The sequence below is a fragment of the Brachyhypopomus gauderio genome, chromosome 6 (genome assembly GCF_052324685.1).
Source record: "Brachyhypopomus gauderio isolate BG-103 chromosome 6, BGAUD_0.2, whole genome shotgun sequence".
Classification (NCBI taxonomy): domain Eukaryota; kingdom Metazoa; phylum Chordata; class Actinopteri; order Gymnotiformes; family Hypopomidae; genus Brachyhypopomus; species Brachyhypopomus gauderio.
The window spans coordinates 7439066-7466345 of NC_135216.1; the positions used below are offsets into that span (position 1 = coordinate 7439066).

Sequence of the window (27280 nt, forward strand, 5' to 3'; positions counted from 1 at the left end):
CCCATTCTTCTATTGTGATGTCACTGGAGAACAAACCACCTGCCAATCATCTGCTCCAACTACTCGGGGCATCTCGCTCACACAACAGAGAGGAGGGGCTCTCATTCTGGGACTCGAATGCCATTGGCTGGAGCCAGGAGACATGCCTCTTCTCTTCTCTTGCAGCACAAATCCCGTTGGCTGATTTGAGTTGGGGAGAATATGGTTGGCGTTGAGGGGCAGGGCTCGGGGGATGGGCTAAGCCTCAGGAACCACCCAGACTGGCACACTGCCACACCCACAGCTGGCTGGACAGACAGCCTTACAGATAGAATCAGACACTGGAGTCATTCCTAGTGTCCTCACTGACTTCTCTACTACAACTGAGCACAACTGAAGTGCTTGAATGGAAATAAAACCCCCCCACCTGTAGATAATGAGTAAAACCCTGGGTCTTTGAGGTCAGGCCCAGGGGTGATTTTACAGTGTTCACGGTCAAAGTTGTGTTGGGAAAAACAAAGAGCTTAAAAAATTACAAGTACTCCACTTCTTGTGAAGACATATTTTATCATTTGATGATGAACGGTCATTTTTTTCCTTTGTCCCTTATGAATCCCTCTGTGTCCTGATTGGATATTGGCCCAGCGGAGGCGGGACCAGGGATTTTGCAGGGAGGAAGACACTCCTCAGTGAATTTTTACCATGTTTGTACTGCACATACGTGCAGGAATGGGACTGTACAAATGGAAGACTTCTGACATGTTGACAGACTTTTTAAGAAAATTGCTTTCTACTGACCTATTTTCATAAAAAAAAAGATCATAACTATGTTAAAGGATTATGATATTAATAAAAAAGGCAGGAAAAAAGGTTTGATTTCCCACCCACCCCCACCCATTTTGTTCAGTTTGTAATGATGTATCTGGGGCATTTGAAGCCAATCACGTAATTCAGATGGATGGACCACGGCGTTAATAAAAGCAACTGTCCTTACATCTCTGCATGACCACTAGCGTAATGGGAACAGATTCAAAGCCTGTGTGTCTCCTTGCACTTCAGAAGTCCTGGGGAAAAAATGAGGTCAACTTTAAACTTGGTCAGCTTGGTGGACAATCAGTCATGACTCAGTAAAAGGTCTTTACAGCTACACAGCAGCAGATCTGTTAACTGAAAGACCTTTCAGGTTCAACGGAAGCCCTGCTGAACCCAGTGGGCTGGTTCTTGCCTTCACTGTCATGGGCAGTGGTAACAATTTACAAGTGTCTTTTTGAAAAATTTACAGTACAGTAAGCATTTTAATTACTACTTCATGAGTAGTCTTAAAGTTGTTTTATTGATCAGAATGTAAAATATGGGTAAATGGACCAATAGAAGATTCAAAACCCTTGTGTTAAACATACCACTTAAGCTACTTCATTCTCCATTTCGGAGCATCAAAGCACAGTGCACACTCTCCCCTTTAAGAAACAACCCTACTGCAAATTTATTGAGTAACGGTACTGATCATTACATTAATGTTTTGACAGTTATGAAGAGCATTCATTTCTCTGCAGCATTGTCAATGGATAGAAACATTCACTGGCCAGCTTTCTTCCGAAATTAAAGATTTCAAAAGCCACTCTTTCTGTTCCTTTCACATTGGTGGTATGTCCCCGAACAGGGACGCCCAGCCCTCATAGTGGATATCTAGGACACCGCATGCCTATTTCCAATACATCTAGCAATAGCTCTTCGTAAACCCGTCACCTTGATATTAATTTTGTGAAGCATTTTGGAGGACCTTATTAACTTATCAGAACCCAGAAATGTAGTGTACATTGCACAAAAAGGATTACACAATGAAAGTTTTATTTATTAAAATCAAAGATTGGTTGAGAACAAGTCGAGAATTGTTCAAAAGTCATTAGACTGGTATTTCTTGATTCAAGTCCTCCGTACCTCCTGTGTTCCTCCACGTTTCTTCTGCCCAGGACTGAGGCTCTTCAGAACAGACTTTGGCTTGCTCACAAGCAGCCGGAGACCCTTCCGAACGGAGCGCTGAGCATCCGGAACAGGTTCTTCTTTATCCAGTGAAATCCTGGTCTTTCTGTTTCCAGAACCTTCTGTTCCTGCGCCACGGTCCTGCATGTGAAACAGCGACTCCCTTCGACTTACACCGGGGCTGAAGGCCAAGCTGCAGAAGCCGTACGGGGTGATGACCTTGTCCACATGCTGCAGAGACATGGCAGCCTGCGAAGGGGAGTCCAGCGAATCTCCTGGGAGGCGTTTTCGGTTTGAACGTGGGGTGAACCGGAGCTTGGTGGGAAACCTTGGAGAGGCCAGTGGAGATTGAAGCCCAGATTGAGGTTCTTCTGGGCTGCTTGGGGGCAGCAGCACGTACTTGTCCGCCTGTTTGGCTCGTCGGACTCCAAGCCGAGGAGAAACACCAAGTTTTGGAGGAACGATGAAGCTGGGAATCCTTCCTGGAGTCATTGGCATGTTCTGCCAGGACTTCACTCTGCCTGCTGGGCTTTTCTCCCCACTGACGCCATCTATACCAAAAGCAAGCATCTCTGTCATGTTACTCTACAAATGTAGGTTTCTATAAAACAGCACGCCTCTTTCACAGGAACCTACACTCTCTTTATGTCCTATTAGTTATATAAAAATACTAGCTTGTTTAAAGTTCCCATACCCTACTAAAGACGTCAGATAAATGAGCTACAGGTGACCATAATTAGTATATGAGGTCTCTTCATCCACACATTTCACTAGTCCTTTGTCATTTCGTAAATCGCTGGATTAATTGAGCAACTGGCAAATTGGACTTTTAATTTGGCGAGTCGCTGTAGTTGCATTAACCGGATATGACGTTCTGTTATTATACCGCTGACTGGTGGGCCTGATGCTCACGAACTGGCGCGCGCGATGAAACTTTATTTTTACTATGTGGAAATTTGATGCGTTCGCGTAAATTGTCGTTGTGCTAAAAGCGTAAACGTTACGGCCCGGAGTTTACCTGAGAGCGACATACACATAATGTATATCAAACGGAACTGAAGCCGTCAGGCTCATTTGAGTAACGGACACGTTTGACTGTAGGACGAGTCAGACGCGGCAGAACCAGAACCGGCCACATTTATATCCGTTTCTGACATGTTTCTGCTCAAATAACGTGAATTCGAGATGATTCCCGTCCGCAGACGCAGGCTGGGGAATGTCAAGGCCGGACACCTCCTCCCTGACCCCGCCTCCGCCTGTCTGGACACCGGTTCCGACCCGTCCAAAGAAGACCTGAGACGCTCTACACGGAGTAAAGGTTGTAGCCAAGCTACAGACCCCAATTCAGAGAATGGAGGTAAATGGACATGTTGGAAATACGTGAACACGTATGTAAGATAAATGTGTGTTGTTTGCATTTTAAATACCAAGGTGTGGTACCATTTTAAATTTCACAGGTGTGGTGCAGAACGCAGTATTGAGCCTGTCATCAGAAGATGAAACCGAGAGGAGCCTTGTGATCACAGTGGGTCAGTTGTTGAGTTGTTGTCTTCTTTTCTTCATTGTCCTGGACAGCCAGTGACTCGGACATGATTCGGCCAGTTCCTGAGAACGTCCTGAATGTGGCATAACGGGTTTTCCAGTTCCAAAACGAACACATTTTGATTGTGTTGCTTAGTGGACGTCCGGTGTTTCAATTTTTTCCTTTCAGACGGCGAGCAAGGCTGCGCTAAACAGAGCGGGAGAAGAAAGGGGGGTGTAAAGAGGAAGAGCGAGATGAGCGGGGTCTTCACCGAGGAAGACCCTCTACCAGCGGAGGAGGAGATCCAGCCCGAGGTGGAGATTGACCAAGATCTGGACAGGGAGCTTGAAAACAAATCTCGACAACATAAGCTGACCTCGGCCAACGTGCGCAACATTTTACACGTGAGTGAGGATGGCATGAGTTATTGGGAGACATCACCTAAGGAGCTTCCAAAAGTGTCCTGGTTAAATCCTGGACGATGTGCCTCACACCAAGTGCTCGAGCAGACTGTGAACAAATATGACCTTCTGTGATGGTCACGCCAGAATACCGTTGTCCTCATTCCTTTAGGAGGTGATCACCAATGAACATGTGGTGGCCATGATGAAGGCAGCCATTAATGAGACCGAGCCTGTTCCGCTGTTTGTGAGTATCAGCCCCTCAGTTTGAAAGCACTACAGTATCATTCGGATTTCTTGGGCATTTGGGGACTTGACCAGCTCGCTGTTTCTTCTGGACGTTGCAGGAACCTAAGATGACACGCTCTAAACTGAAGGAGGTGGTGGAGAAAGGAGTGGTGAGTGGGCTTGGTTTTTGGGTGGGATTTGGGTTTGGTCCCTCAAAGATGCAGGCCCTTAGTATGGTTCTCCGGCACCAGCTTAACGAGCTTCAGGTTCGGCCTGTGTGTGTGTGTGTGTGTGTGTGTGTGTGTGTGTGTGAGAGAGAGACAGCAGAGTGTGAATCAGCTGCACTTGTTTTTACAGGTCATTCCCACTTGGAACATTTCACCAATTAAGAAGCCATGCAAAATGAAGGTAATTAAAAGGACTAAACAAATTCACCAAAAGAGTTTCAAACACGTCTCGTGCCAGATAACGTCCTGAATCCATAATAAACTGATCATATTACTTTATCGTATGAGCTCTGATGTGGATTTTTGGTTTTTAGGGTCCCCAGTTTGTAGACATTCCTTTAGAAGAGGAAGACTCATCAGATGAAGAGTATTGCCCCGATGAAGAGGAAGATGAGGAGACTGCGGAGGACGTAAGAGAGATCCTCCCACTTACACACGCAACACGTCAAAACTCTAGCGCTTATAATGCGTAGAGCCTGATGCAGTGTGTGTGCGCTGTAGACACTCCTGGAAAGTGATTTGGAGAGCACGGCGTCATCCCCGAGAGGAACACGCTTAAACCTCAACAGATCCTTCGCTGAACATGGAGAGAACAGCTGCAGCCCCAGACAGGTGACCCACCCCAAACCCCACCCCCCACCCCCTTCTGCCCCACCCCCAGACCCCCCAGTGCGCCCCATAAAGCCCCAGTCTGCTCTGCAGCAGTAGCGGAATGATTTTGCCCTTCCCCACCAGAGCTTGCGCAGGGCCCGACACCTGCAGGTGGAGGTGGTTCCCATGGGCCCCCCGCCTCCTCCTCAGGGCCCGGACCCGCCAGGACCCGCCAGGGAGTGCAGCTTCATGGAGAAACTCCACGCGGTGGATGAGGAGCTGGCCATCGGCTCCGACTGCATCCACCCTTACCAGGTACCGTCCGCACGTCCGCCACAAGCTTCGAGTATAACGAAGTGTACAGTGTGTGTAAACATACATACAGTATATATAAAAATGTCTCCTTCCTGATGTTCAGACTCTAAGCAGTGAGGGGGAAGAGAGTCTGATGGCTTTTCGCACTCGGTCCAAGCGGCCCCTGAGGGACGTGCCTCTGGGTCGTCTGGAGGCGGAGCTCCGAGCTCCGGACATCACGCCAGACATGTACGAGCCCGGCTCCGCCCTGGAGGACAGGGAGTGGTCGCACTGGCTGCAGGGCCTCATGAGCTCCGACATGGAGAACGAAGGTGATGCTAGCGGCCTCGCTGTCCTTTTCATGCAAAAAAAAAAAAAAAGCTGTGTAAATGCTAATGGCGCCCCCTTGTGTGGTGTAATGGGCATGACTCCTCCTCCACCACCAGTGCACCACCTGCTAGTTTCTTTTTCACTCTCTTTGAAACCTTCGGTTCGTGGCTGCAGCTCACAGCTCTGCCCTTCCGTGTGCGTTTAGAGGAGGGCGATGACGAAGATGACCCCGAGTACAACTTCCTGGCTGACATCGACGAGCCGGACGTGGAAGACTACAGGAACGACAAGGCCGTGCGCATCACCAGTGAGTGGGACGGGGCACGGGGGTGGAGGCCACGCGTGATGTTGTGAAAGTAGAGCCTGGTTTTCCTGGAGCCCCTCGTATGTGTTTATGATCAACTTCTCCTTGATTGTAGAGAGGGAGGTGAACGACCTGATGGAGGAACTGTTTGACGCTGTGAGCACCATCTAGCACCCAGTACTCCTCACCACCATGTTTGAGCACCATCTAGAACCCAGTACTCCTCACCACCGTGTTTGAGCACCATCTAGCACCCAGTTCTCCTCACCACCGTGTTTGAGCACCATCTAGAACCCAGTTCTCCTCACCACCGTGTTTGAGCACCATCTAGAACCCAGTTCTCCTCACCACCGTGTTTGAGCACCATCTAGAACCCAGTTCTCCTCACCACCGTGTTTGAGCACCATCTAGAACCCAGTTCTCCTCACCACCGTGTTTGAGCACCATCTAGAACCCAGTTCTCCTCACCACCGTGTTTGAGCACCATCTAGAACCCAGTTCTCCTCACCACCGTGTTTCATGGAGCTGCTGTCCGTCTCCGCCTCCCCCGGGAGATGACGTTCTTGATATGTAGTTTCAGGACGAGTTGGGTGGACAAGATGAAGAAGGCCATGAGGAAGAGGAGGAGAAGGAGGAAGAAGATTCTCCGCAGCAGCCACAACCAAGCGTTCTGGAAACGATTCAGTATGACTGAACATACCTCGCGCGCACACACACACACACACACACACCCTGGTGCTTCAAGCGCTGAGAAGATCAAACGTTATGTGACGGAGGAGGTGTGTGATGGTGTGATGACCCTTGTGTGTAGGTATGAAGATCCTTTGGCAGACGTCCTGAACCAGCGCTACAGCACAGTGAGAGAGCAGCTGGCAGCTCTCCGCAAACGAAAGGCCCTGCTGGAGAGCAAGGGCGTGGCCTTACCTCCTCCACGCCCTAAACGCCCCACAAGCCCCGCCTCCCCCCTGTTCCTCAGCCCTGCCCAGAAGCTTCGCCTCCAGCAGCACATCCAGCAGGTCAGAGTCCACCCACTTTCTCCAAAACACAATTAAACCTTCTTCACAACATTTTCCAATGAAAGCGGTTTCCTTTTGCCCTGTAGGAGTGTTCTGCAGGTTTGTGGTGTTAGTTGTGTTGTGTGAACTGTGCTGTGTGTTCTGGTCCAGCACGTACAGCTCCTCACCCAGGTGAGCATGCTGAGCAGACCAGTGGAGGGCCTGCAGATGGAGGCGTGCACCACCCGACAGTTCCTGGTGAGACACACACACACACACACTGACCCCCACAGAGAGCGTAATCTCATTTAAATAAACTGTTCTACTGTGTATTCTCGCGTAGACCTGCGAGAGCTTATAATGGTGATGGTACTGTTCCCTTTTAGGGCTGTGTGTGTTAATCTGACCCCTGACCCCTCCAGGCAGAGCTGCAGGTGTTTGCCCGTCGGGGCGAGGAGGTCTGGTGCGGGATACAGCCTGCGTTCGTCAGCATCTTCCGCGCATGTAACTTGGAACCTGCTCTGTCGCTGCTCCAGGAACTGGACAACGCTCCTCCAACTGACCCTCAGAGCCTCATGCCACTGTTTCCAGGTCAGGCGACGCACCTTTGCTGGAACCTTATGTATTTTTTATTATTATTTTACTTTACAGACTTCAGTGTTCTGGATTTATGCTTCTGCAGTCTGGTTTATTCTAGAGCAGGGTTGTCCGACTGAGTTCAATGGTAAATACCCCACGGTTTCTAAAAGCAATTGTCTGAGCAAGATATATTTATTTATGGACGATATATTGTGAACCCTGCAGAGCTGGACGCCCTCCAACACCCGAGTTCATAAAGAACTGTACAAGAACTTAATGTTATTTAATGGAGCCTGAACTTTATACACACAGCAATGTGCTACTAGAAGCAGAAAGGATACATAGCAGCATGTAGAGAATGAACCACTGTGTTAGTTCTCAGCAGAATAGCTGGAAGCGTTTATTGAATGTAATCTCCGTCGATCGTGACCGCGATGGTGCGTGTGTTGCCGTTAAGGGTCCGTGCTCTCGGCTGCTTTGGCTTGGTTATTGGCCACGCGGCCCGTCTTCCTCTACCCGGAGCTGCTTCCGCACGTCGACCTTCGCCCTTTCCATTACAAGGGCCCCTTCACCTCCGCGGAGAACTGGTGAGTCGCCGTGTGTGCCCCCCCCCCCCCATGTTCGTTGAGGGGTGTCATATAAAGGGCAGCTTGTTTGCTCAAAGCAGCTGTTTTGTTTGTGTTTTTGTTTTCTTCCAGCCTGGTGGTGCTGGGCCATCAGCACTTGAAGGGCACGGTACACCCTCTCAAACTGACCTGTCAGTACCTGCTCGCAGCTCGCAACATCATCTGTGTGAGAACCCACATCCGCTCGGCATGTCACAAACAGAGCCCCAATATCATAAAGGTGTGTGTACTCGTCAGAGACAGTGCATACACCTGAACGGTGTCTGAACAGGTGTCCACCTGTTATGTTGTGGAACCAGTACCAGTTTCAGATGTGTGAATTGAACAGATTTTTGCTGGACATGATGTCGTAGTCATTGTTTTTTGTGTGTGTGTGTGTATGTGTGTGTGTATGTGTGTGTGTATGTGTGTGTGTGTGTGTGTGTGTGTGTGTGTTTCAGAAATATTTTCTAGAAGGGAGATGTGCCCCCATGCCGCTAGCCTGTGAGAGTGTCAGTCCCAGTGACCAGCGCCCCCCAGTGGAGAGAGACACACGCCTCATGCCATGGTGGATTAAGGTAATAACCTTTCTGACTACAAAGAGAATTACTTTGGGCAGTCGGTTAATTAGCAGGCACTGACTACTAGTAACAAGGTTATTTTTAACTCCCTGTGAACCACAATTAAGTCTATTTACCATCGTACATTTTCTGTTGCAGCAAAACCTTAAACTGATTCATGAAGAAGTGATAAAATATAACCAGCCATATCCCAGCGTTCAACCCATGGGTCCTGAAGGAAGCTGTGTCTCCTCAGACATCACCCCTGTTACCCTCTCTGCCCCTCCCCACCCCACAGCCCCCCCACCCACCATCTTCCCCCCGGGTACCCGCTACCCCCCCTGCCTGCCTGAGGCCTTGGCCCTGAGCCTTATTAAGCCCCAGCTCCCCCCCGCTCCTGGTTCCAGCAGGACTAAAGCACTTCTCCAGTCCACCTCGCCCACCTCTACTCAGCCCCCTGATCCCCCCACCCCTGTCCCCCCGGGCCTGGAAGAAGCCCTCCGTCGCCTGCAGCCCATTCGGCCCAAGCCCCCGGGCCAGACCCCGCCTTCTTTAGGGGTCGTGGAACCACGTATCGCAGTCCCCAGTGCTGCACACGTAGCTCCAGCTGACACTGGCCAAGGGAACGTTATCATCACCTTACCTGCTGCTCCACTGGCCACTGCCTTTATATGCCCCGCCCCCGCCGCTAATCAAGAGGCCCAAACGGTTTCAGCCTTCACCCCATTGGCTAAGGAGAACATGAGTGAGCGCTGTGGCACCCTATTAAAATTAAGCACGGACCCGAGACTCTCTCTAGGCCCGCCCTCTCCCAAGGCTCTCTCTCTGTCTCAGAATACGCTGCATTCATTACTGCTACTGACTCCAGGCTGTGTAGTTACGAGTGGGAGGTGTGAGAGCACTTTCTCAAACCCTGTACCACTTCTAGATCACAGCCAGAAACACTCATCCCAGCACGCAGCACCGACGGGAGACTCACAGAGCTGTTTGGAGAACATTTCCAGGAGATCGCTGGTTTCTAACGCAGCTCCAGTGGACAGACCCTCAAGCGGACATCCTGCTGGTCACAAGGAAGGACGTTTAAAAGAAAACGACTGTTTCCAAGAAACAACAGAAGTAGGAGAACTGGACACGGACGAGGCGGTTGTTGCTGGGGAGGAGGAGGAGGAGGAGGTTGGAGGAGAGACCTTCAGAAGACCTTTCCTCACCTTATCGGAGTCCTCGGGAAGCCCCGCATCTGCTCTGGCCGAGGAGGACGACACTACCTCACCCGTCTGTGAGGTGACCCTCGTGTCCGCACCAAAGCTGAAGTTGACATCGGAGCCAGAGGCTGACGACGAATCATACGGTGGCGTGTCAGGTTGGTCCTGAGCTGTACAGCGTCACGTGTACACACCGAAGTTTTGTCTAGATCACCTCTCCCATTGTTTCCCTGTATAATCATTACATTGTGCTTGTGGCTGCAGAGACTCTACATTCGGGCCTTCTCTACGATGACTTATCTGACCATGACCCTCACAGAGATATTAAAGATGTCGCCTTTGCCCAAGCCTACATAGAGAAGGCAAGTAATATTTATGTGCAGGTGTTCATTTCAAAAGCATTTTAATATTCAGTGTTCCGCTATGCTGACTACTGCCTGATCTCCTGCGTTTTAGTTTTGCCTGTATATATCGTAATCGTCTGCTAGATGGACTCGTTTATGCAAATGTATGGTGGTGATCTCCGTTCCTGGGGGCTGAGATCTTCCCCATCCTTCTTCAGCAAACCCTCCACATGTTCTGCGTCCTTTAGGTGTGCCAGGCGCTGCGGTTGGTGCCGGGGAGGGTGGAGGAGTTCCTGAGTGTCCTGCGTGACTTTGAGCAGGACCCCAAAGCCAGGACGTCTGTGGAGCTGTACATGAGACTCAGGCCCGTTCTGGGCGAGTGGCCAGAGCTGCTCAGAGACTTTGCTGCATTCCTGCACCCGGACCAGGCCCACGCCTGTGGATTGGTGAGAGGAGACCTGCAACATAATCCTGTAACATAAATGTAAAGTAGGGCAGTGACGTCTGTATGACGTCCTGTAACATAAATGTAAAGTAGGGCAGTGACGTCTGTATGACGTCCTGCAACATAAATGTAAAGTAGGGCAGTGACGTCTGTATGACGTCCTGCAACATAAATGTAAAGTAGGGCAGTGACGTCTGTATGACGTCCTGCAACATAAATGTAAAGTAGGGCAGTGACGTCTGTATGACGTCCTGCAACATAAATGTAAAGTAGGGCAGTGACGTCTGTATGACGTCCTGCAACATAAATGTAAAGTAGGGCAGTGACGTCTGTATGACGTCCTGCAACATAAATGTAAAGTAGGGCAGTGACGTCTGTATGACGTCCTGCAACATAAATGTAAAGTAGGGCAGTGACGTCTGTATGACGTCCTGCAACATAAATGTAAAGTAGGGCAGTGACGTCTGTATGACGTCCTGCAACATAAATGTAAAGTAGGGCAGTGACGTCTGTGTGACGTCCTGTAACAAATGTAAAGTAGGGCAGTGACGTCTGTGTGACGTCCTGCAACATAAATGTAAAGTAGGGCAGTGACGTCTGTGTGACGTCCTGCAACATAAATGTAAAGTAGGGCAGTGACGTCTGTATGACGCCCTCTGTGGTTCCTTTTTCTCACTTCAGCTGGTTGAGCAACAGGCGTTCGAGAGGAGCCGTAGGTTCCTGAGACGGCTGGAGCTGATCTTTGGAGAGCAGTCGCCCCACTACAGGAGGGTGGTGCGCACGCTCCAGCAGGGACCGCCTAAAAGCCGTGCCTGCTCAGAGGAGGTACGCCCCGGGCCCTAGCGCTAGCTAGCATGCCAATGTCCCCACTAACATCTAACATCTTCTCAATCGCCCTGTTCTGAACTCCCTGATCTGCTCCTGTTCTTCTCAGATGAAAGCGCAAATCACTATGCTGTTCCGAGGCCACGCCAACTTGCTCGAGGAATTCTGGGCATTTTTTGAGCAGCTCCACCATCCTAAGCAGCGTCATTCTGATGATGGAGAGGAGGAGGAGGAAGACGAGGTGGAGTGCGACCAAACTGATGGCGTATCTAGTCTTTGGACTACGCATGGCATGAAGGGAAGCCGGCAAACTCAGCGTATTGGAGCTCCCTGTCCTGAGATGAGGGCAGAACCTGCCCGACGCCAACCTCATGCCCAGGTGGTGCTAGGAACATCTTGAACATGGAGCTACAAGGGCAAGCGAGAACCATCTCCATGCTGAGCCCTGATGGAGCTACTTTAACACTTGTGATCTTTCCATCCCAGAGTTTTGACGTGGGGAGCCGGAACACTGACCCAGAGACGGACGTGGAGAGCCAGGGAGACGCGCGGAGACGCCGCCCCACGTCAGGACGTCCTGTCGGTGCCAGGAACAGTTCGCGCATGCCAAGCGGAGAAAAGGTTGTGCTGTGGACCAGGTTAGAAAAATAGACGTTTAATTAACACTCTACTTTTCTGGAGGTAAAAGCCATATCATGTTTAGCCAAGTATATTATTATATGACATGATGCATCGTACGTTTTCCAGGCCGCAATTATGTCCTCTGATTTGTTGCATTTCAAGTGGTTTCTGAACACACCACATGGAACAAACTGCCTAAGCATGTCTGCATGTTTCTTCTTCATTGCTTTCGAGTGTGCGCGTTTGTGCTGACGTGCTCTCCATGAACTGAAATATACATTTACCGAATACCCCATATCTTCCCTTCAGGGAGGCAGATCGAGTGATACTCACCACCTGTCAACAGAGAGGAGCCAATCAGAGCACCTTCCGGTGTATCGCCGCTCAGCTGGGTCGTAAAACGGCCGCAGAGGTACGGTGTTCGCCGCTGCTCTCCGTAATTCGTGTCCGTAAACAGTCTGTGTACACATGTCCCTTCTCCTTCGATCCTCAGGTCAGTTCACGCTACCAGGACCTCATACAGCTCTTCCGCAAATCGTCCAGAGAGCAGCACCTCGGCTGGTCGGACACGGAGGTGCAGCCCAGTCCTAAGGAAAAGGAACCCGATTGATGAAACGTTCACACACGAATCTCAAGCCCTTGCCTGCCCGTCACTGTCCGTCAAACGCTGCCCAGAACCAGTGATGGAGGAAGCACTAGAATGTTCTGAAGGGAATAAAAGCTGACTAAAATGCCAGAATAATTAGCATAAAAGGTGACTGAAATGCCAAATTAATTAGCATAAATTAATTTGGGGCCAATATTAGCTTGGTACTTCTGCCCTAAACGCTCGGTGTACTTGGCTTAGACATTTTGGACATTGTGACCATTGAAGAAAGAAAGTGACTAATGCTTAATGTTTTCATGACTAGTGTTGTGTTGTGGGCGTCAGATGAAGCCACCATCTTACATACTCAAAGAATTTCGAATGGGTTGACTGAAAAGGGTGCTAGGAGTGATCACAACACAGAGTGATATCAGATTAATATCATAATGAAAACATTTTGGCACATTTTGTTCAGAGTGTAGGGGGATTATTGGGTCGGGCTGCTTCTAGACCGTCAGCTGCAGGTGATGCATTAATGTTGAATTTAAAGGAGAGAACGGACACGCCTCCGTCCTTGAAACCATGACAACAAAGAATGTCTTCACCAGAAATACTTGAACGCAAAGACTGAGGGGTTTTGCATGTGTGTCTGTTTTAAAGCCTTTAGTTACATATTTAAGATATTTGTTTACTGAATGAATTATGATACATATTTGATCACAAGTTTACCAATTATACTGAAGAAGGAATTGCATTAAAGATGCCTTATTTATTTTGCAATAATTGACATTTTAAGGAGAGCTGTCTTATGGAGCTCTGCATATGTCCTTTCAGGAACATGCAAAAAATGGAGCATATCTTAATTTGTAGGGTTTCTATCGACTTTGCTAAGTATTGCTCATATGATTCAAAGTATTGCTAATATGATCATATTGATGAAAAACGAGGTTTTACAGGAATACGCTGCAAGTAATGCACATAGATCAGTATTTAGTAAGTTATTTAGTGTTTATGTAAATAGTGAGAAAATATGACATAAAATGTCAAATAAAATGTCGTTTCTAATTGTTACTTTATGTTGAGCTCTTGTGTTCACTTATAAATATTGCATTAGAAGAATTCCAGGTAAAGCGCGAGCGAGTGCTGTTTGATTGACAGAGAGCCTCACCATTCACTGACTTACATGTCAGCAACCCCGACCATGTCGTCCAATCATTGTACACCTTCGTAGCCAATTCTGTTTTTGTTCCGCCCCTCGCGTGGCCACCCAATGTCAGGAGACGGGTTTGGAAAGGCGAAGAACAGCTGAGGATTCATCGTGTGGTCTCGTGTTCTTTTGGCTACATCAGTTATTCTGCCATCATGGCCAATTTAGCGCTCGCCATGTTTCCGTGTCTTCTGTTAGTATCCATGTTTAGCGCGTCGGTGGGCGGGCGGAACGATGTTGTTGAGCTCCGAGACGCCGACTTCGATTATGTAGCTGCTGAGCAGGAGACCATGCTGGTAAAGTTCTATGCGCCTTGGTAAGTGGCTAGCCGGCTACTTAACTTCACGTCTTAACGACTGTCTGCGATTGCTGACCATTTGAATTTTGAGTTATGAAGAAATTATGTATGGAGCACATTTGGAGCAAAAAAACCCCCGTAGGCGTCTGTGCTGTGTTTGGGTAGAGCGCTGTCCATGGTACCTGGCTCCACCTGACAGCTAGCTGCGTGTGCGACTTCATGGGTGAGCTGTGGTGTAAAAGCGGTGTGGAAGAATACGATGTGTGTTGTGCTGAAGTGCTTTTCACGCTGCTGTTTATGGACTGAGCTGTTTGCTGTCAAGTCTTAAACAAGAATCATCTCATGTCACCGGTGACTTGAGAAAACGGGCTTTAACTGTAACTTCACGGCCTTTAACAGACTAACTAAATGGCTTTACAATATGCGTTTCTAATATAATGAAAGCACAAGTTTCATTTTTATGCTAAACAAATCAACCAGAACCAAATAAGAGTTTCTGGGATTACTTATATAGTAACAATATGAATATCAGAGAAATATCAGACGGTTCTACATTACAGCTACAACGGTCCTTTTCCTCTTTCTTTCATCCACAGGTGTGGTCACTGTAAAAAACTTGCTCCTGAATTTGAAGGTGCTGCCAAAAAGCTTAAAGGCACAGTCACATTAGCCAAGGTAAGCTCTCTGTGAGAGTACGTCGTCCAGCCTAAAACCCCTTATGAAAGCTGTCTGGCGGATTGTTTAACTGGGATGTTCAAGTGATTGTTGTAATGTGGATGAGAAATGTCCTTACCTGCTCAACATATTATGTGAGTTTGACCTTTGACTTTTCCTCTGCAGGTAGACTGTACTGTGAACACAGAGATTTGTGGACGGTTCGGTGTCACTGGATACCCTGCACTCAAAATATTTAAGAATGGAGAAGAATTATCAGCATATGATGGTCCACGCTCAGCAGGTGTGTGTGTGTGAGTGTGTGCGCGTGCACACGTGCATTTTGTTTTTGTTGATTTTTTTTTTTAATACATATACACTCACCGGCCACTTTATTAGGTACAACTGTCCAACTGCTCATTAAGGCAAATGTCGAATGAGCTAATCAAATGGCATTTATATAGCGCCTTTTACAACAGTTGTTGTCACAAAGCAGCTTTACAAGTGTCCGAGTCCAAGCCCCCAGTGAGCAAGCCAAGGGCGACAGAGGCAAGGAAAAACTCCCTAAGAGCATGTGGAAAAAACCTTGAGAGGAACCAAGACTCAGGGGGGGACCCATCCTCCTCTGGCAGACGCAGGTCACCATGACAACAATTTAAAAAGGGAGAAACAAAGAAAGATGTGAGGGATAAATAAAGCCCATCTTGGTGTGTATTTATATACATGAGATCTTTATTAAATTCCTGTTCAGACCCAAACGTCTTGATGGTTGGTAATGTTAGTCATAGCAGAGGAGAATTCGGGGGGGTGAGAGGGCCCAGGGTAGCGGGTTTATCCTTCATCCACACTGGTTAGTCAGGACAATGGGTTGATCTTCCATCATATCTAGTTAGGCAGGAGGTGGCTGGCCCAGGATGGATCTCTGGAAAGGCTCATCTCTCCTCCTCTCAGTGTTCCTCGGGTAGGCGGGCAGCCATGTGGAGAAGATAAAACAGGGAAAATGAGCTCTGTATGAGGTCATATACGGGACAGTTGACATTTCTGGAGTGTGGCAGCAACTCCGGCATTAAATTAAATTATTACAGCCTAGCTGAAAAGGCAGAACCAGAAGGTAACATAGACTTGGGAGCATTCTGAGACATTGGCATCCATCCACTGCACTGTCAACAAACTTGAGTGACCACGTGCAGTGACAGGATGACAGCACCAGCGCCCCAGTCTACCATAAAACCCTTCGTCTATGAACCCCTGGATCTGTACCTTTATCTAAGGGGGGATATTAACTATCAAACGCTAAACTAAATAAGTAGGTTTTCAACCTAGACTTAAAGATTGAGACTGTGTCAGAGTCCCGGATGCATTCTGGAAGGTTATTCCAAAACTGGGGGGCCTTACAAGAAAAGGCTGTTACATTATTAATTGTTGGAACTAATAAGAGGCCAGCACCCTGTGATCTTAGTGGACGTGGGGGTTCATAATAGGAAATAAGTTCCTGGAGGTAATCAGGAGTAAGCCCTTGCAGTGCTTTATAATTAAATAGAAGAATTTTAAAATCAATACGGAATTTAACCGGGAGCCAATGCAGGGCTGATAGGACTGGTCTGATATGATCGAATTTTCTAGTTCTAGTCAGAACTCTGGCTGCTGCATTTTGAACTATTTGAAGTTTATTTAGATTCCTATTTGAGCATCCTGACAGTAATGAGTTACAGTAGTCTAATCTGGAGCTAACAAAGGCATGCACCAATTTTTCTTTCAATTTTTCAATTTCTTATGTTGCGGAGATGTAGAAAAGCTATCCTAGTAGTATTATCTATGTATATATCAATATACATAGATATAGGTCAGAGTTGAGTATGACTCTGAGATTTTTGGCACTGTGCCAGGTGTATATAAAAATATATAATGTAAATAATAGTGGTCCTAAGATGGAGCTTTGCGGAACCCCATATTTCACTTTTGTACGTTTGGAAGGAATATTATTGAGCTCTACAAACTGATAGCGATTAGTTAAGTAAGAGTAAAACCATGAAAGTGCTTTTGCATTTTAACCTTCATTAGCTGAAGAGAACAAGACATTAGAGCATTTAAAGTGAAACAGGACAGAGATCAGTAAAGTGATTGTGGTCTGTTCCAGATGGAATCGTGGAGCAGATGAAGAAACACGCGGGGCCTGACTCTGTGCCTCTGGCCACCCAGAACGACCTGGAGGTCTTCGTCAACCACTTTGATGCCAGTGTGGTTGGTAAGTCTGTTTTACAAAAGGAAGCAATTTTTTATACAAAAGTTTGAATGTTTGTTTAAAAAGCAGTGTAGGTGTGCATGTGTATATACCCTCTGTGTTGTGGTATGCTGTCAGATATAAGGCTTTTGAAATGCATTTTCTTCCCTTCTCTCTCTCTCTCTCTCTCTCTCTCCCACTCTTCTCCTCCCTCTCTCCCACTCTTCCGCCCTTCCTTCAGGAGTCTTTGAGAGCCGTGGTAGCCCTCAGCTGGCGGAGTTTCTGAAAGGAGCCAATTTGATGAGGGGCGCTTTTCGCTTTGCACACACCATAGACCTTCAGCTGGGACACAAATACAACCTCCCATCCGAGTAAGGACGGGGACGATGGAGGGGACGGGCTCTGTTGGGACACGTTAGATTGGATTTGAGAGGACGGGCATGACCGATAATGGAACGTGCTAGTGAAACAGGCTCGTGAAAGCGGCTGGTGTCTCCCTACAGGGGCGTCCTCCTCTTCAGACCTCCCAGGCTGGCCAGCAAGTTTGAGGAGAGCGTGATGTCACTCAAAGGGCCGTTCTCTGTAACTGCCCTGCGCCGCTTCATCAGAGACCACATGTGAGCACTGAGCACCTCCTCACCGTGCTACACCCAGAGGGGTGGAGACCTTCTCATGTGGAGCGGGTGTGTGTGTGTGTGTGTGTGTGTGTGTGTGTGTGTGTGTGTGTGTGTGTGTGTGTGTGTGTGTGTGTGTGTGTGACCAGCTATGGAATCTGCCCGCATCTGACCCAAGAGAATAAAGAACAGCTGAGGAGGAGGGACCTGCTGACCGTCTATTATGACCTGGACTACCTGCACAACCCCAAAGGCTCCAACTACTGGAGAAACAGGTGGGCAGACATCAGTCAACAACAACTGTCCAAATCCTTTTTTACTCACATTTTCATAAATGTGTAGAGCAGAAGTGGACAATTAACTTTCCCAAGGGGCCACATGAGAAACCGGAGACCTTGTAGAGGGTCAGACTAATATACTCAACTTCTGCACAATACATACTGTATATACTGTTTTAAAATGAGGTTCAGTACAAAGAATTGTCCTGGGTGGTTGACAGGACATTGCGGTGTGTCTCCAGAAGCCAAACTGAGAGAGGTTGAAACATAATCATGGACGTAGGTGACGAGCTCCATTAGATCGATTTAGAATGAGCTAAGTAGGGTGATCCTAGAGCGTCCATGTCTTTCCTTGAAACACGGATGAGGAGCAGTTTCACTAAGTGCTTCCGACAAACAGCTGCTTACGAAAGACTAAAACCGCTGCGTAACTCGCCATCATGAGAACAGTTTCCCTCTCCGTTTGTCAGGGTGTTAAAGGTGGCCTCTCAGCACGTCTCCCAGGGCCTGCTCTTCACCGTGGCCAATCGCAAAGACTTTGCGGAGGAGCTGGAGAACGACTACGGCCTGGGGTCGGGAGAAGGGAGCGAACTGCCGTTTGTCACCATCAGGACTCGTGGAGGACACAAGTACACCATGCGTGAGGAGTTCACGTGAGTCCAACCATAGGTTGATGCATATATGGGCTTTACACAGCTCCATACGTACTTCCAGCTGATTAGAGAAGGTCAACCATCATGTTATCCATCCTGTGCTTGAAGCAGAGAAGAGTTGCAGAGAATCTGGTGCTGGCTGGTAGCTTTTCAGGGAGGAACAGGGGCCTGCGTTGATTGGCTACTGTTTCACACGGTCCAGCCAAGGTGTTATTAATGTTTATGCACTTCTCCAGACCAGAGGTGTATAATCCAGGTTCAGAAAGTAAAAGTCCTCACCAGGATTTTGCTCAAGCTCGCTAGATTTTCTAATTAGTGCAATCCAGGTAAAATTAGTGGAATCAACACAATCCAGGAAGCCTGAGCAAAATCCTGGTGAGGACTTTTACTTTCTGAACCTGGATTATACACCTCTGCTCCAGACACGCTGGCAAATGTTTGAAGACAGTAAAAGTACAGTGAAACTGGCAAGATTATGAAAGACGCATATAACTGCTCGTGTTTCAGGAGAGATGGCAAGTCTTTAGAGCGCTTCTTGGAGGACTACTTTGCAGGGAGACTGAAGCGGTTTGTCAAATCTGAGCCTGTACCCATTAAAAACAACGGACCAGTTAAGGTTATTGTTTTATTTTATCTATCTGCAAACTCAAAAGTATGATTCATTATACAGTACCGTGAAAAGGTAAACAGTTTATTTTTCTCAGTTCAAGCGCAAACTGAATGAACAAAATCTGAATCAAGTTAATATTTGGTGTGACCTCCCTTTGCCTGCAAAACGGCAGCATCTGTTCTCCTAGACACACTTGCACACAGTGTTTGACCTGTGAAGAGAGAACTAACCATCAGAGCTCATATATTTCTGTCTCTTCCTGTGAGCCCAGACAGATTTGATGACGTTGAGATCAGGGCTCTGTGGGGGCCATATCTTTACTTCCAGGACTATTTACACTGAAGATTGATCCTAATGACATTTACTGTGTGTTTGGGGTTGTTGTCCTGCTGCAAAATAAATTTGGAGTCAATCAGACATCTGCCTGATGGTATTGATAAGTGTATTTTTTTTTTTACAATTTTTTACAATATTTACAATTTAGACTCTTCTCTCCAGAACACCTGCAGCCATTTTTCTTCACCCCAGTTCCTGTGTTTTTGTTCATGGTTGAGTCGCTTGGCCGTGTTTCCACGTTGAAGGTTTGGCTTTTGGACTGAAGTTCTTCCAGGATGTCTTCTGGTCAGATTTATCCAGACTTCTCCAAACAGTATATGGGTGTACTGATCTACTGTTCTGTTTTTCAAAGGGAAGTCGGCATAATGTTTCTTTCATCTACTGCTCCAAGTTTCTTTAGAATGACCACTGTATCCTCAACACTGCATGGCTGTTTCTTTGTGCTACTTCAAAAGAACTTGTGTAGCACATCCTGAAACCCCAGTCTGCTTTGAGCTGTTTCCCTGGGAGAGACCATGTGCTCAGCCACGATGTAATACCTGTGACATGAAACTTGTCTTCCACAACCTCACTTTTGTAGTAGTTTGGTTGTTCCTCACCCTGTTTAAGCTTCTTCACAACTGCTTCTGTTGCAGTTAACCTACATATGAAAATAATGATTATTATGCCCTGTTGGGTGTAATTTGTTAATTAAATGCCTGACTATAATTTAACAAAATTTTTCTGCAACTTTGCAAGTCAAATATTGATTTGATTTAGATTTTACTTTTGGTCATTCACTTTGCAATTTGTTAATTGACAAAAAAATCTATTGCCACTGTTTTTGAAAGCATTCTTATTTTGGAGTTCTTTTTCCATGCCTGACTAATTACTATGGAGATGTTTTAGGCAGGTGTGCTTCTAAGCACTTTGATTGCACATAGATGTGTGTGAATTACATTTTTATACTTTCGGAGATGCTTCGTAGCACATTACTCCAGCATTTAGACAAGTGTGTGTGTATGTAGGTGGTTGTGGCAGATACATTTGAAGAGATCGTGAATGATCCAGAGAAAGACGTGTTGATCGAGTTTTATGCACCGTGGTGTGGCCACTGCAAGAAACTGGAGCCCAAATACACCGAGCTAGGAGAGCAGGTGGGACAAACACAGAGCAGTCATGGAAACCCCGCATCAGACCCCGCCCACCAACATCCACAGAGCAGTGAGCCCGCCCACCAACATCCACAGAGCATCACCCCGCCTCAGACCTCGCCCACCAACATCCACAGAGCAGTCACTCCACCTCAGACCCCACCCACCAACATCCACAGAGCAGTCACTCCACCTCAGACCCCACCCATAAACATCCCTTGTAAAATCACGCAAAATGGATGATGACCAATAGCTTGTGATCAGCGGTATTTTGATGTTATTAGGTATTAGATCAAATGCAGATTCTTGTTATCGTTCTTGTGTTAATAACGCTCGCATCTTGTCGGATGGGCTCTGGGGTTTCTCTTCCTCCAGCTGTCCAATGACCCCCACATTGTCATTGCCAAGATGGATGCCTCAGCCAACGATGTGCCTTATGGCTACGATGTACAAGGGTAAGTGCTTATAACACTGCTTACATTATTAGGTAATCCAGTTCAACCCATTTTCTTTTTTTTCTTTTTTTTTACCAGATTTCCCACAATATACTTTGTTCCGGCTCGGAGGAAGGATGAACCAAAACGATACGAGGTAATATTCATGACCAACTCGGACGCCCCTACTCATTATGACCATTCTCAGTGTGAAAGTCACGGCCTCATGGCATTTCTGGTGCACTGAACTGAGCGGATTCTGGGCTGAATGAATGTGTTTTGTTCTTGTTTTAGGGGGTCCGGGAAGTGAAGGACTTCGTCAGCTTTTTGAAACGAGAAGCAACAAACTCACTTTTGCTTCAGGGAGTCAAGGAAGAATTATGAAAATATTATAACGGGAGGGTAGAATGCTGGGAAATGTAGTTAATTGAACAGGTTTCCTTTATCTGCTGAAATACATGTCACTAGGATTCTACAGAGACAGAGCCACATACAGAGAGGAAGGAGACCAGAGTGGAGGAGGAAATGACCACAACCTGAGAATCAGTGAACATTTTGTTCGTTATTTTGGCATGTACATTTGCTATTAACGTTGTGTCAACACTTTTGTCATAGAAGCTCTTTTCCTCGCAGGCCGGGAGAACTTTGGATGGCCCAACGTTCTTCCAGTCTGCACTCCTGCAGTATTTATCTCTGAGTTGCTCATGCATGCCATATTCTCAATCCATTCTTCTGCTTGTGTGACATGGCCGTTCACAGATCGTTCGTCAGTACCATCCAAACTCTTTGGTTCTCATAGCTCAACGCTAACCTCGTCCCTATTTCTCATCTCTTTATCTATCATTAAATTTATATTATTCAACCCCGAATGACGTGATGTGTTTTTATTGGACTGTACTTGGTATTGTTTTTAACAAAGTAACATTTCTGCCACCATGGTGCTAACTTTGGTTTGATATGTGCTGGGGAGAAGAAAGAGGACCAGTTATTACATTAATTTGGTGTCCTCCAAAGTTCTGGACACGCTTGCTCACTGAAGCTTCGTGTGGTCTTCTGTCACACAAATCACTGTTGAACAAGAGGCATCAGCGTTTAACGTGAATTTGTAGTATAGTATTTACTTTGATTAAGCATAATTCAGTAAATGGCAGTTACTACACATCTGTTGATAAAGTACTCTTGGTACTGCTGTTCATGATCATGTTAACTAAAACAAGTATGTTAGGACTCAATGAAACTTGTTGAAAGAGTGTTGGTTTGATTTTTTGGGTTTCCTGTGTTGTCATTTGAATAGGAAGATTTAAATATTTCTCTATCTACACACAAATTCTGATAAATAAGCCTTTCAAAGCAAGTTCTTTTTGCCACAGATGGGGCTATTCATCTACAAGAGTACGCACTTAATACTAGAACCCCAAATCTGTTAATATGGCCATTGCATTTGTCTAGTCTCATTTTGACTTATTGAAGAATATAACATTGCTCATACTTTGTCATTACCTCTTTAGTTAATGAATACATCCATTAAAAACACTTTGTTTCTGGACACACTAGTGCTAATGATTCTGGGTTTATACATTTTGACCAAAAAAGAGACACAATGCACAAGTTATAGGAAAAGTTTATTGTGAATTCTGAACCCTGGTTCCTGAATAGCTGTAAATGAAAAATCCCAAAGATCAACAAAAACACAAACTACTAACACTAACAGTTAGAATATTTACCGACGCATCGTAAAGACTCTCCAATCTCATGCCTCTCTATAACGCTCGAAATGCCCAATCAAAACAGGCGTAAGGAAACTAAAATCTTTTTTTTCCCCAAATCTGTGGTGCTCATCTCTTCAATGATCTTTACAGAAATAATCGCAAGCAAACTGTGGAGGACCTTGGCAGGAACGAAAACATGTTATTTCGGAGGGGAACATCTGTGCAATACTGAAAAAAAAACGTGCCGTGGAAGTGCTGGAGACAGAGAGTGCTGGAGATGGAACGTCACTGCTCTTCACCGCCGACCAACACGTACACCACATGGGACCATTTTGTTGACAATCAAACATGAGCAAAGTTGCACCTAGGAACTTGGACCATTGTTTTAAAGCAACCAAACGGAGTTAGCCAATAGGGGGGCTCGATTTCAGAGGCCATGTGATATCTTAACAGCTCTATCTTCCTGCAGTCTCTGTCTGGGCACAGTCACATAAGATAGAGGATGGGTGCAGGACTCTAGGCCATTACTGACCAGCTTGTACCACCTCTATGACCAAACAACTTTCTCCCGACACGCGCAAACACACACACACACAAACAAAAATAGGGACCGATTTCATTTTACAAGATTCATCAGTCTTCGATTATAGCTTTAGGTCCTATGCCTTTGAGAAGGGACATTTTTAATAAAGAGAAACACCAATGTTCGCACAGCATTCACACACCATGTGCGCATCCGTGTATCTGTGCGTGCGTAAGATAAGATTGCTTTCTTTTTTTTCTTGTGTATGTGGGTTTTTTTTTGTTTCCTGTGTGTGTTTTATATTCTCACTGTCAATATTTGAGCATTTCTCTCAATCAAACCTAGTCTAAAACAAATGGTCTCTCGGTGGAGAGTGAGGCCCTGTACGGACACAAAGCCCCTCCTCCTGCCCCGGCGGCCCCTGCGTCCACCGCCTGGAGACCCCTAGCGGATGGCCTTGACGGGGCTCTTGAAACTGGAGGCTGCCTGAAGCTGCAGCTGGTATGCCATAGGGTGGATCTTAAAACCATAGAGCCTGTAGCAGACAGAAAGGAAATAATGGGGCAACAGTAAGTCAGGGACGATTCGGTTTCAGGTATGAAGAACAGTAGATGCTAGTTAGAGAAAGAAGGCAAGAACATGCAAAGTGCAAACCTGGGCACAAACTGGTTGGCAGGCCTCTTGGGCCGGTACTCGGGATGCACCATGAAGAGCATGTGGGGGAAGCCCGTCCCAAAATATGCCCCGTCGGTGTGGTGGTGCCTGGACGACTTTGGCGTGTACACATCCATACATTTAGGACAGTAGAGTTTGACCATGGCCTCACCGGGGATGTCAGATAGTCCTGGGAATAGAAAGGAACACGCCCATGCTCACCTCTTAACCAATCATCGGCAACTAATTTGCATATACAACTAAATCTGCCCAACGACGTGTACATTATTAACATCTGTCTATTCGTTATATGAAAAGCAGACACTCACCAATGGGAAGCATTGGCTGGTTCTCACAGTAAACACGAGGACAATAGCCAAAGTCACCCTGTTGATACTTCTCCAACTGAAGAAAAAGATGCAATTAGCATTTGAGATGTAAATACTGAGATGAGATGATCATACTTCAAATAACAAACAAATGTATTAATGGAGTATTTGTACCAATCTTGTGTCCGTTCTGTGTACTCAGACTTTAACTGACTGATGTCTTATTCTCTGTACGAGTGTACCATGTTATCAGTAGCCAGTATTTTTAATATTTTATATATCAGTTTAAGCTGTATTCATAGATGCTTGTAAGTGGCACTGCACTAAAACAATCTAGCCCACACTTGCCATTTGGTCAAAGCAAGATAACATTTAAAGAGAGGTCAATAAAGGTTAACACATTTTAATTGGGTACAGTCTGCCAACAGAGTACTATAATGGTGAGGGCAGTGATGAATTACAATTTATAACTCACTGTAAAATGCATGTCAGCCTATGAGGAACGTGAACAGAATAAAAGTACAGAATAAAGTGATAACTGTATTACGGTCACTGACAATTACTCCAACTGATGGACTCAAAATTATAAAAACAAAGTTTGATTAAAAGGTGATACCATCTGAGCAATGCCACGATTGGTCAGGATGTATCGTGCATGAATCAAGCCATAGAGCATCTCGGCTGCCTGCTCAATCAGATCACTCTGGTTGGGGTTGTCTTCCAACTCTTCATCTGACAAGAAGGGCAAAAGGCTTAAAGTTTTACGTCCGCATATTGGTATAGCCGTGTTCGCAACAAACGACAACAGATTCTAGTAACTTTATAAGAGCTTTATGAATATAACAGCTGTGACTGTATGTCCTGGGTGAGAAGAAAGAGTACTGATTGCATCTGGACCAACAATGACTGCACATGGTTTACTGGGGGACTTTATAACAGCATTAATTTTATATGTAGTTATTGTGTAACATTACATAAAATGAATAACAGTAACGCATTTCTAAAGTGGTCATCCAGGACGTCCATTATTATAATAATGCATTTCCTGGTTACAATCATTAGTGTTCCTCGCTCAGATCCCTTTATAACATCAGTCTATTAGAAACAGTGTGTTGAACTGAACATTGACTTAACTTGTGTCTACTGAAAGCTCCAAACAAACAAACACTCTGAACTAATTAAAAGCTGTCAGTAAACTGCTACTGAGTACTAATTTAAAACTGTTAATAGAATACAACTGAGTACTAATTTTAAAGTGGTTATTGGGACTACATCTTACCGGGTTCCAGGTCCAAGATCATGTCCAGGGCCTGCCTATAATGTGGAACCTGCTCATTGAGTCCAGTGAGGTTGAACTTATCCTGGATATAATCCTCGTCCACCTGCGCATAAAAACCAGTAGGGAACCAAATCAAATCCCCACTTTAAGTTAACCGGTTATCTGATTTAAATGTAATAATAAGGTGCTTAGTAATAATATTGGTTAGCCAACGAGGTCATCACACAACTAACCTCACAGAAGAACTCGTTCCCTCGTAGACCACAAAACCAAGAGATCCATGAAACTTCCTCCGAGCTGCTCATTTTGAGGGAACTGGGGGAGGAGAAGGAGTCAACGCTGCTTCACCAGCACACCAACACCAAAGAGCCACTCAGGCAACAAAAACGTCCCCGAAAGGTCCGACTCCTTCGGCACTATTAAATTCACAGGTACATAACTAGCGAGCTAGAGAGATTAGATGGATAATTAGGTTTTATCTACGGAATCTTTCACGTTAGAAGTCAATAATTCAGCCGGCGACGGCCAGCTATGTGCCTGCGTCTCTACAGCAGCTGCTCGTTACGCTCGACTATCTTATTTAAACACACTACTTCACTTTCATACACATTCACCTAGCTATATTGGCTAGTTTGATAACTACCCATCTTAATTAGTCGGTTCGCCAAATGTCAATTAAGTAAAATGTGAAACAATCTTGTGAAAAAGGATGACAAGACAGCTAGCTGGGTAGTTAGCTTGTTAGCCTAAGCTACCGACAGCTACACGGCTAACGCTGGATCAATCCAACATGGCGGACGGCTAGCCGGCTAAGCTAACCTGGATGTTAGCCCAGCGGTACAACTAGGCCGCACGGAATTTTATGGCCGTAAACCTCGCTTTGCCGTCTTATACACACGTTCACGTTAAGAATGAAAATCAGTGTGAGCACATTGAAATCACACAACAGCCGAGAAACGCGTTGTTCTTACGTATATTCCCAAGTATCCACTAAACGTATCGGTATTACCTCCCAGTCCTCCCGGGTTCTGTGTAAGCTGCAGCAATAAAAAGTGACTGCTGATCGGCGTGCGTCGCCGTCAGCTACGTGATGACGTCCGACCTGACGCACAGGCCGCGCACGTCGTCTTAAAGGAACCGTGGTTTAAAAGAACGCGATTTAATTCTAACGTCACGAGTGAATGTTAAGAGTATTTACGATTTATCCATTTATCCCAATCGGAACCGTTGAAGAGTAAGCGTTAAAGCCATCCGAATTCTACTTCTTGGGATTCATTTGTCCAAGTACTAAAATTTAGCAATGAAGGCAATAAATTACATGTCTTTCTAGATTATGCCTGTGAACAACGGCGGCTGCTTTACACCGAAGCTCCAGATGAACGAAATTTCGTCACCTTGTACTTGTACAATGTGTAATGACAAAGTTTTTTTTTTTAAGCCGACGTTTGAAACTCAAACTGAATTCTCCGCATATAAAATGTCTCGTCGGCGGCACTAAAATTCAACCGTGCGAAAATAACTGTACACTAGGCACACTTTCCATTAAAACAAAAGATTTTTTATTTAACTCTTTTCTCTGTATATTTTATTATAATAAGACACTTCTCTGCTTGTACATTGCTCCCTTGAACTTAAAATGGCAACATTTGTTTGTGGGAATGTAAGTTGGGGCAGACAAACTTAGATACATACCAATATACATACATACATACATGTGTGTATATCAAGGC

The 27280-nt window shown here is 46.1% G+C and overlaps 4 protein-coding genes across 7 annotated transcripts in view; 3 read left to right on the forward strand and 1 right to left on the reverse strand.

Annotated features, from left to right (window-relative positions):
- ints3 (integrator complex subunit 3) overlaps positions 1–972 on the forward strand; it is a 15896-nt gene extending 14924 nt beyond the window's left edge. The window contains 1 exon segment of the mRNA XM_077008403.1: positions 1–972. This exon segment is cut by the window's left edge and continues 130 nt beyond it. The gene's annotated coding sequence lies outside the window, so the exon portion shown is untranslated.
- A 1841-nt stretch (positions 973–2813) lies between these two features.
- gon4la (gon-4 like a) lies at positions 2814–13656 on the forward strand. Of its 3 annotated transcripts, none has more exons than XM_077008400.1 (27): positions 2814–3277; positions 3417–3488; positions 3671–3885; positions 4055–4129; positions 4230–4280; positions 4468–4518; positions 4652–4747; positions 4839–4949; positions 5073–5243; positions 5347–5554; positions 5758–5859; positions 5972–6012; positions 6431–6540; positions 6668–6872; positions 7023–7109; positions 7274–7442; positions 7888–8017; positions 8129–8276; positions 8497–8613; positions 8755–9955; positions 10062–10159; positions 10390–10587; positions 11268–11411; positions 11521–11790; positions 11898–12049; positions 12342–12444; positions 12526–13656. In XM_077008400.1, exons 1-27 carry the CDS (start codon positions 3145–3147, stop codon positions 12640–12642), a joined length of 4575 nt encoding a protein of 1524 aa, XP_076864515.1. In that variant the 5' UTR covers positions 2814–3144; the 3' UTR covers positions 12643–13656. The 3 variants fall into 3 exon arrangements, with proteins under 3 accessions (XP_076864515.1, XP_076864514.1, XP_076864516.1); XM_077008399.1 differs by having other exon boundaries at positions 2815–3316; XM_077008401.1 differs by lacking the exon at positions 3417–3488 and having other exon boundaries at positions 2816–3316.
- Positions 13657–13871: 215 nt separating this feature from the next.
- Positions 13872–21925, forward strand: pdia8 (protein disulfide isomerase family A, member 8). The gene is made up of 13 exons (XM_077008404.1): positions 13872–14141; positions 14720–14798; positions 14964–15081; positions 16915–17022; positions 17240–17369; positions 17502–17615; positions 17762–17887; positions 18361–18543; positions 19051–19159; positions 20497–20625; positions 20998–21077; positions 21156–21213; positions 21351–21925. Exons 1-13 carry the CDS (start codon positions 13981–13983, stop codon positions 21438–21440), a joined length of 1485 nt encoding a protein of 494 aa, XP_076864519.1. The 5' UTR covers positions 13872–13980; the 3' UTR covers positions 21441–21925.
- Positions 21926–22659: 734 nt separating this feature from the next.
- Positions 22660–26654, reverse strand: csnk2b (casein kinase 2, beta polypeptide). 2 transcript variants are annotated; one of them, XM_077008405.1, is made up of 7 exons: positions 26560–26654; positions 25784–25865; positions 25551–25653; positions 24888–25003; positions 24272–24347; positions 23943–24132; positions 22660–23823 (listed from the first exon to the last, which is right to left on the reverse strand). In XM_077008405.1, the coding sequence occupies exons 2-7, from the start codon at positions 25853–25855 to the stop codon at positions 23733–23735; spliced, it is 648 nt and encodes a 215-aa protein (XP_076864520.1). In that variant the 5' UTR covers positions 25856–25865; positions 26560–26654; the 3' UTR covers positions 22660–23732. The 2 variants fall into 2 exon arrangements, with proteins under 2 accessions (XP_076864520.1, XP_076864521.1); XM_077008406.1 differs by having other exon boundaries at positions 26522–26645.
- Positions 26655–27280: the final 626 nt, after the last annotated feature.

What these genes read in the sequence shown, in the direction of transcription:
- csnk2b (XM_077008405.1), bottom strand. Translation starts at nt 25,855, where the DNA reads ATGAGCAGCTCGGAGGAAGTTTCATGGATCTCTTGGTTTTGTGGTCTA. An exon ending in GATCTTGGACCTGGAACCCG is followed by an intron (nt 25,004 to 25,550) that starts GTAAGATGTAGT and finishes CCTTCTTGTCAG; the next exon opens with ATGAAGAGTTGGAAGACAAC. An exon ending in ATCGTGGCATTGCTCAGATG is followed by an intron (nt 24,348 to 24,887) that starts GTATCACCTTTT and finishes CTTTTTCTTCAG; the next exon opens with TTGGAGAAGTATCAACAGGG.
- gon4la (XM_077008399.1), top strand. Translation starts at nt 3,145, where the DNA reads ATGATTCCCGTCCGCAGACGCAGGCTGGGGAATGTCAAGGCCGGACAC. An exon ending in GCCGTGCCTGCTCAGAGGAG is followed by an intron (nt 11,412 to 11,520) that starts GTACGCCCCGGG and finishes TGTTCTTCTCAG; the next exon opens with ATGAAAGCGCAAATCACTAT. An exon ending in GACGCCAACCTCATGCCCAG is followed by an intron (nt 11,791 to 11,897) that starts GTGGTGCTAGGA and finishes TTTCCATCCCAG; the next exon opens with AGTTTTGACGTGGGGAGCCG.
- pdia8 (XM_077008404.1), top strand. Translation starts at nt 13,981, where the DNA reads ATGGCCAATTTAGCGCTCGCCATGTTTCCGTGTCTTCTGTTAGTATCC. An exon ending in TATGGCTACGATGTACAAGG is followed by an intron (nt 21,078 to 21,155) that starts GTAAGTGCTTAT and finishes TTTTTTTACCAG; the next exon opens with ATTTCCCACAATATACTTTG. An exon ending in ATGAACCAAAACGATACGAG is followed by an intron (nt 21,214 to 21,350) that starts GTAATATTCATG and finishes TTCTTGTTTTAG; the next exon opens with GGGGTCCGGGAAGTGAAGGA.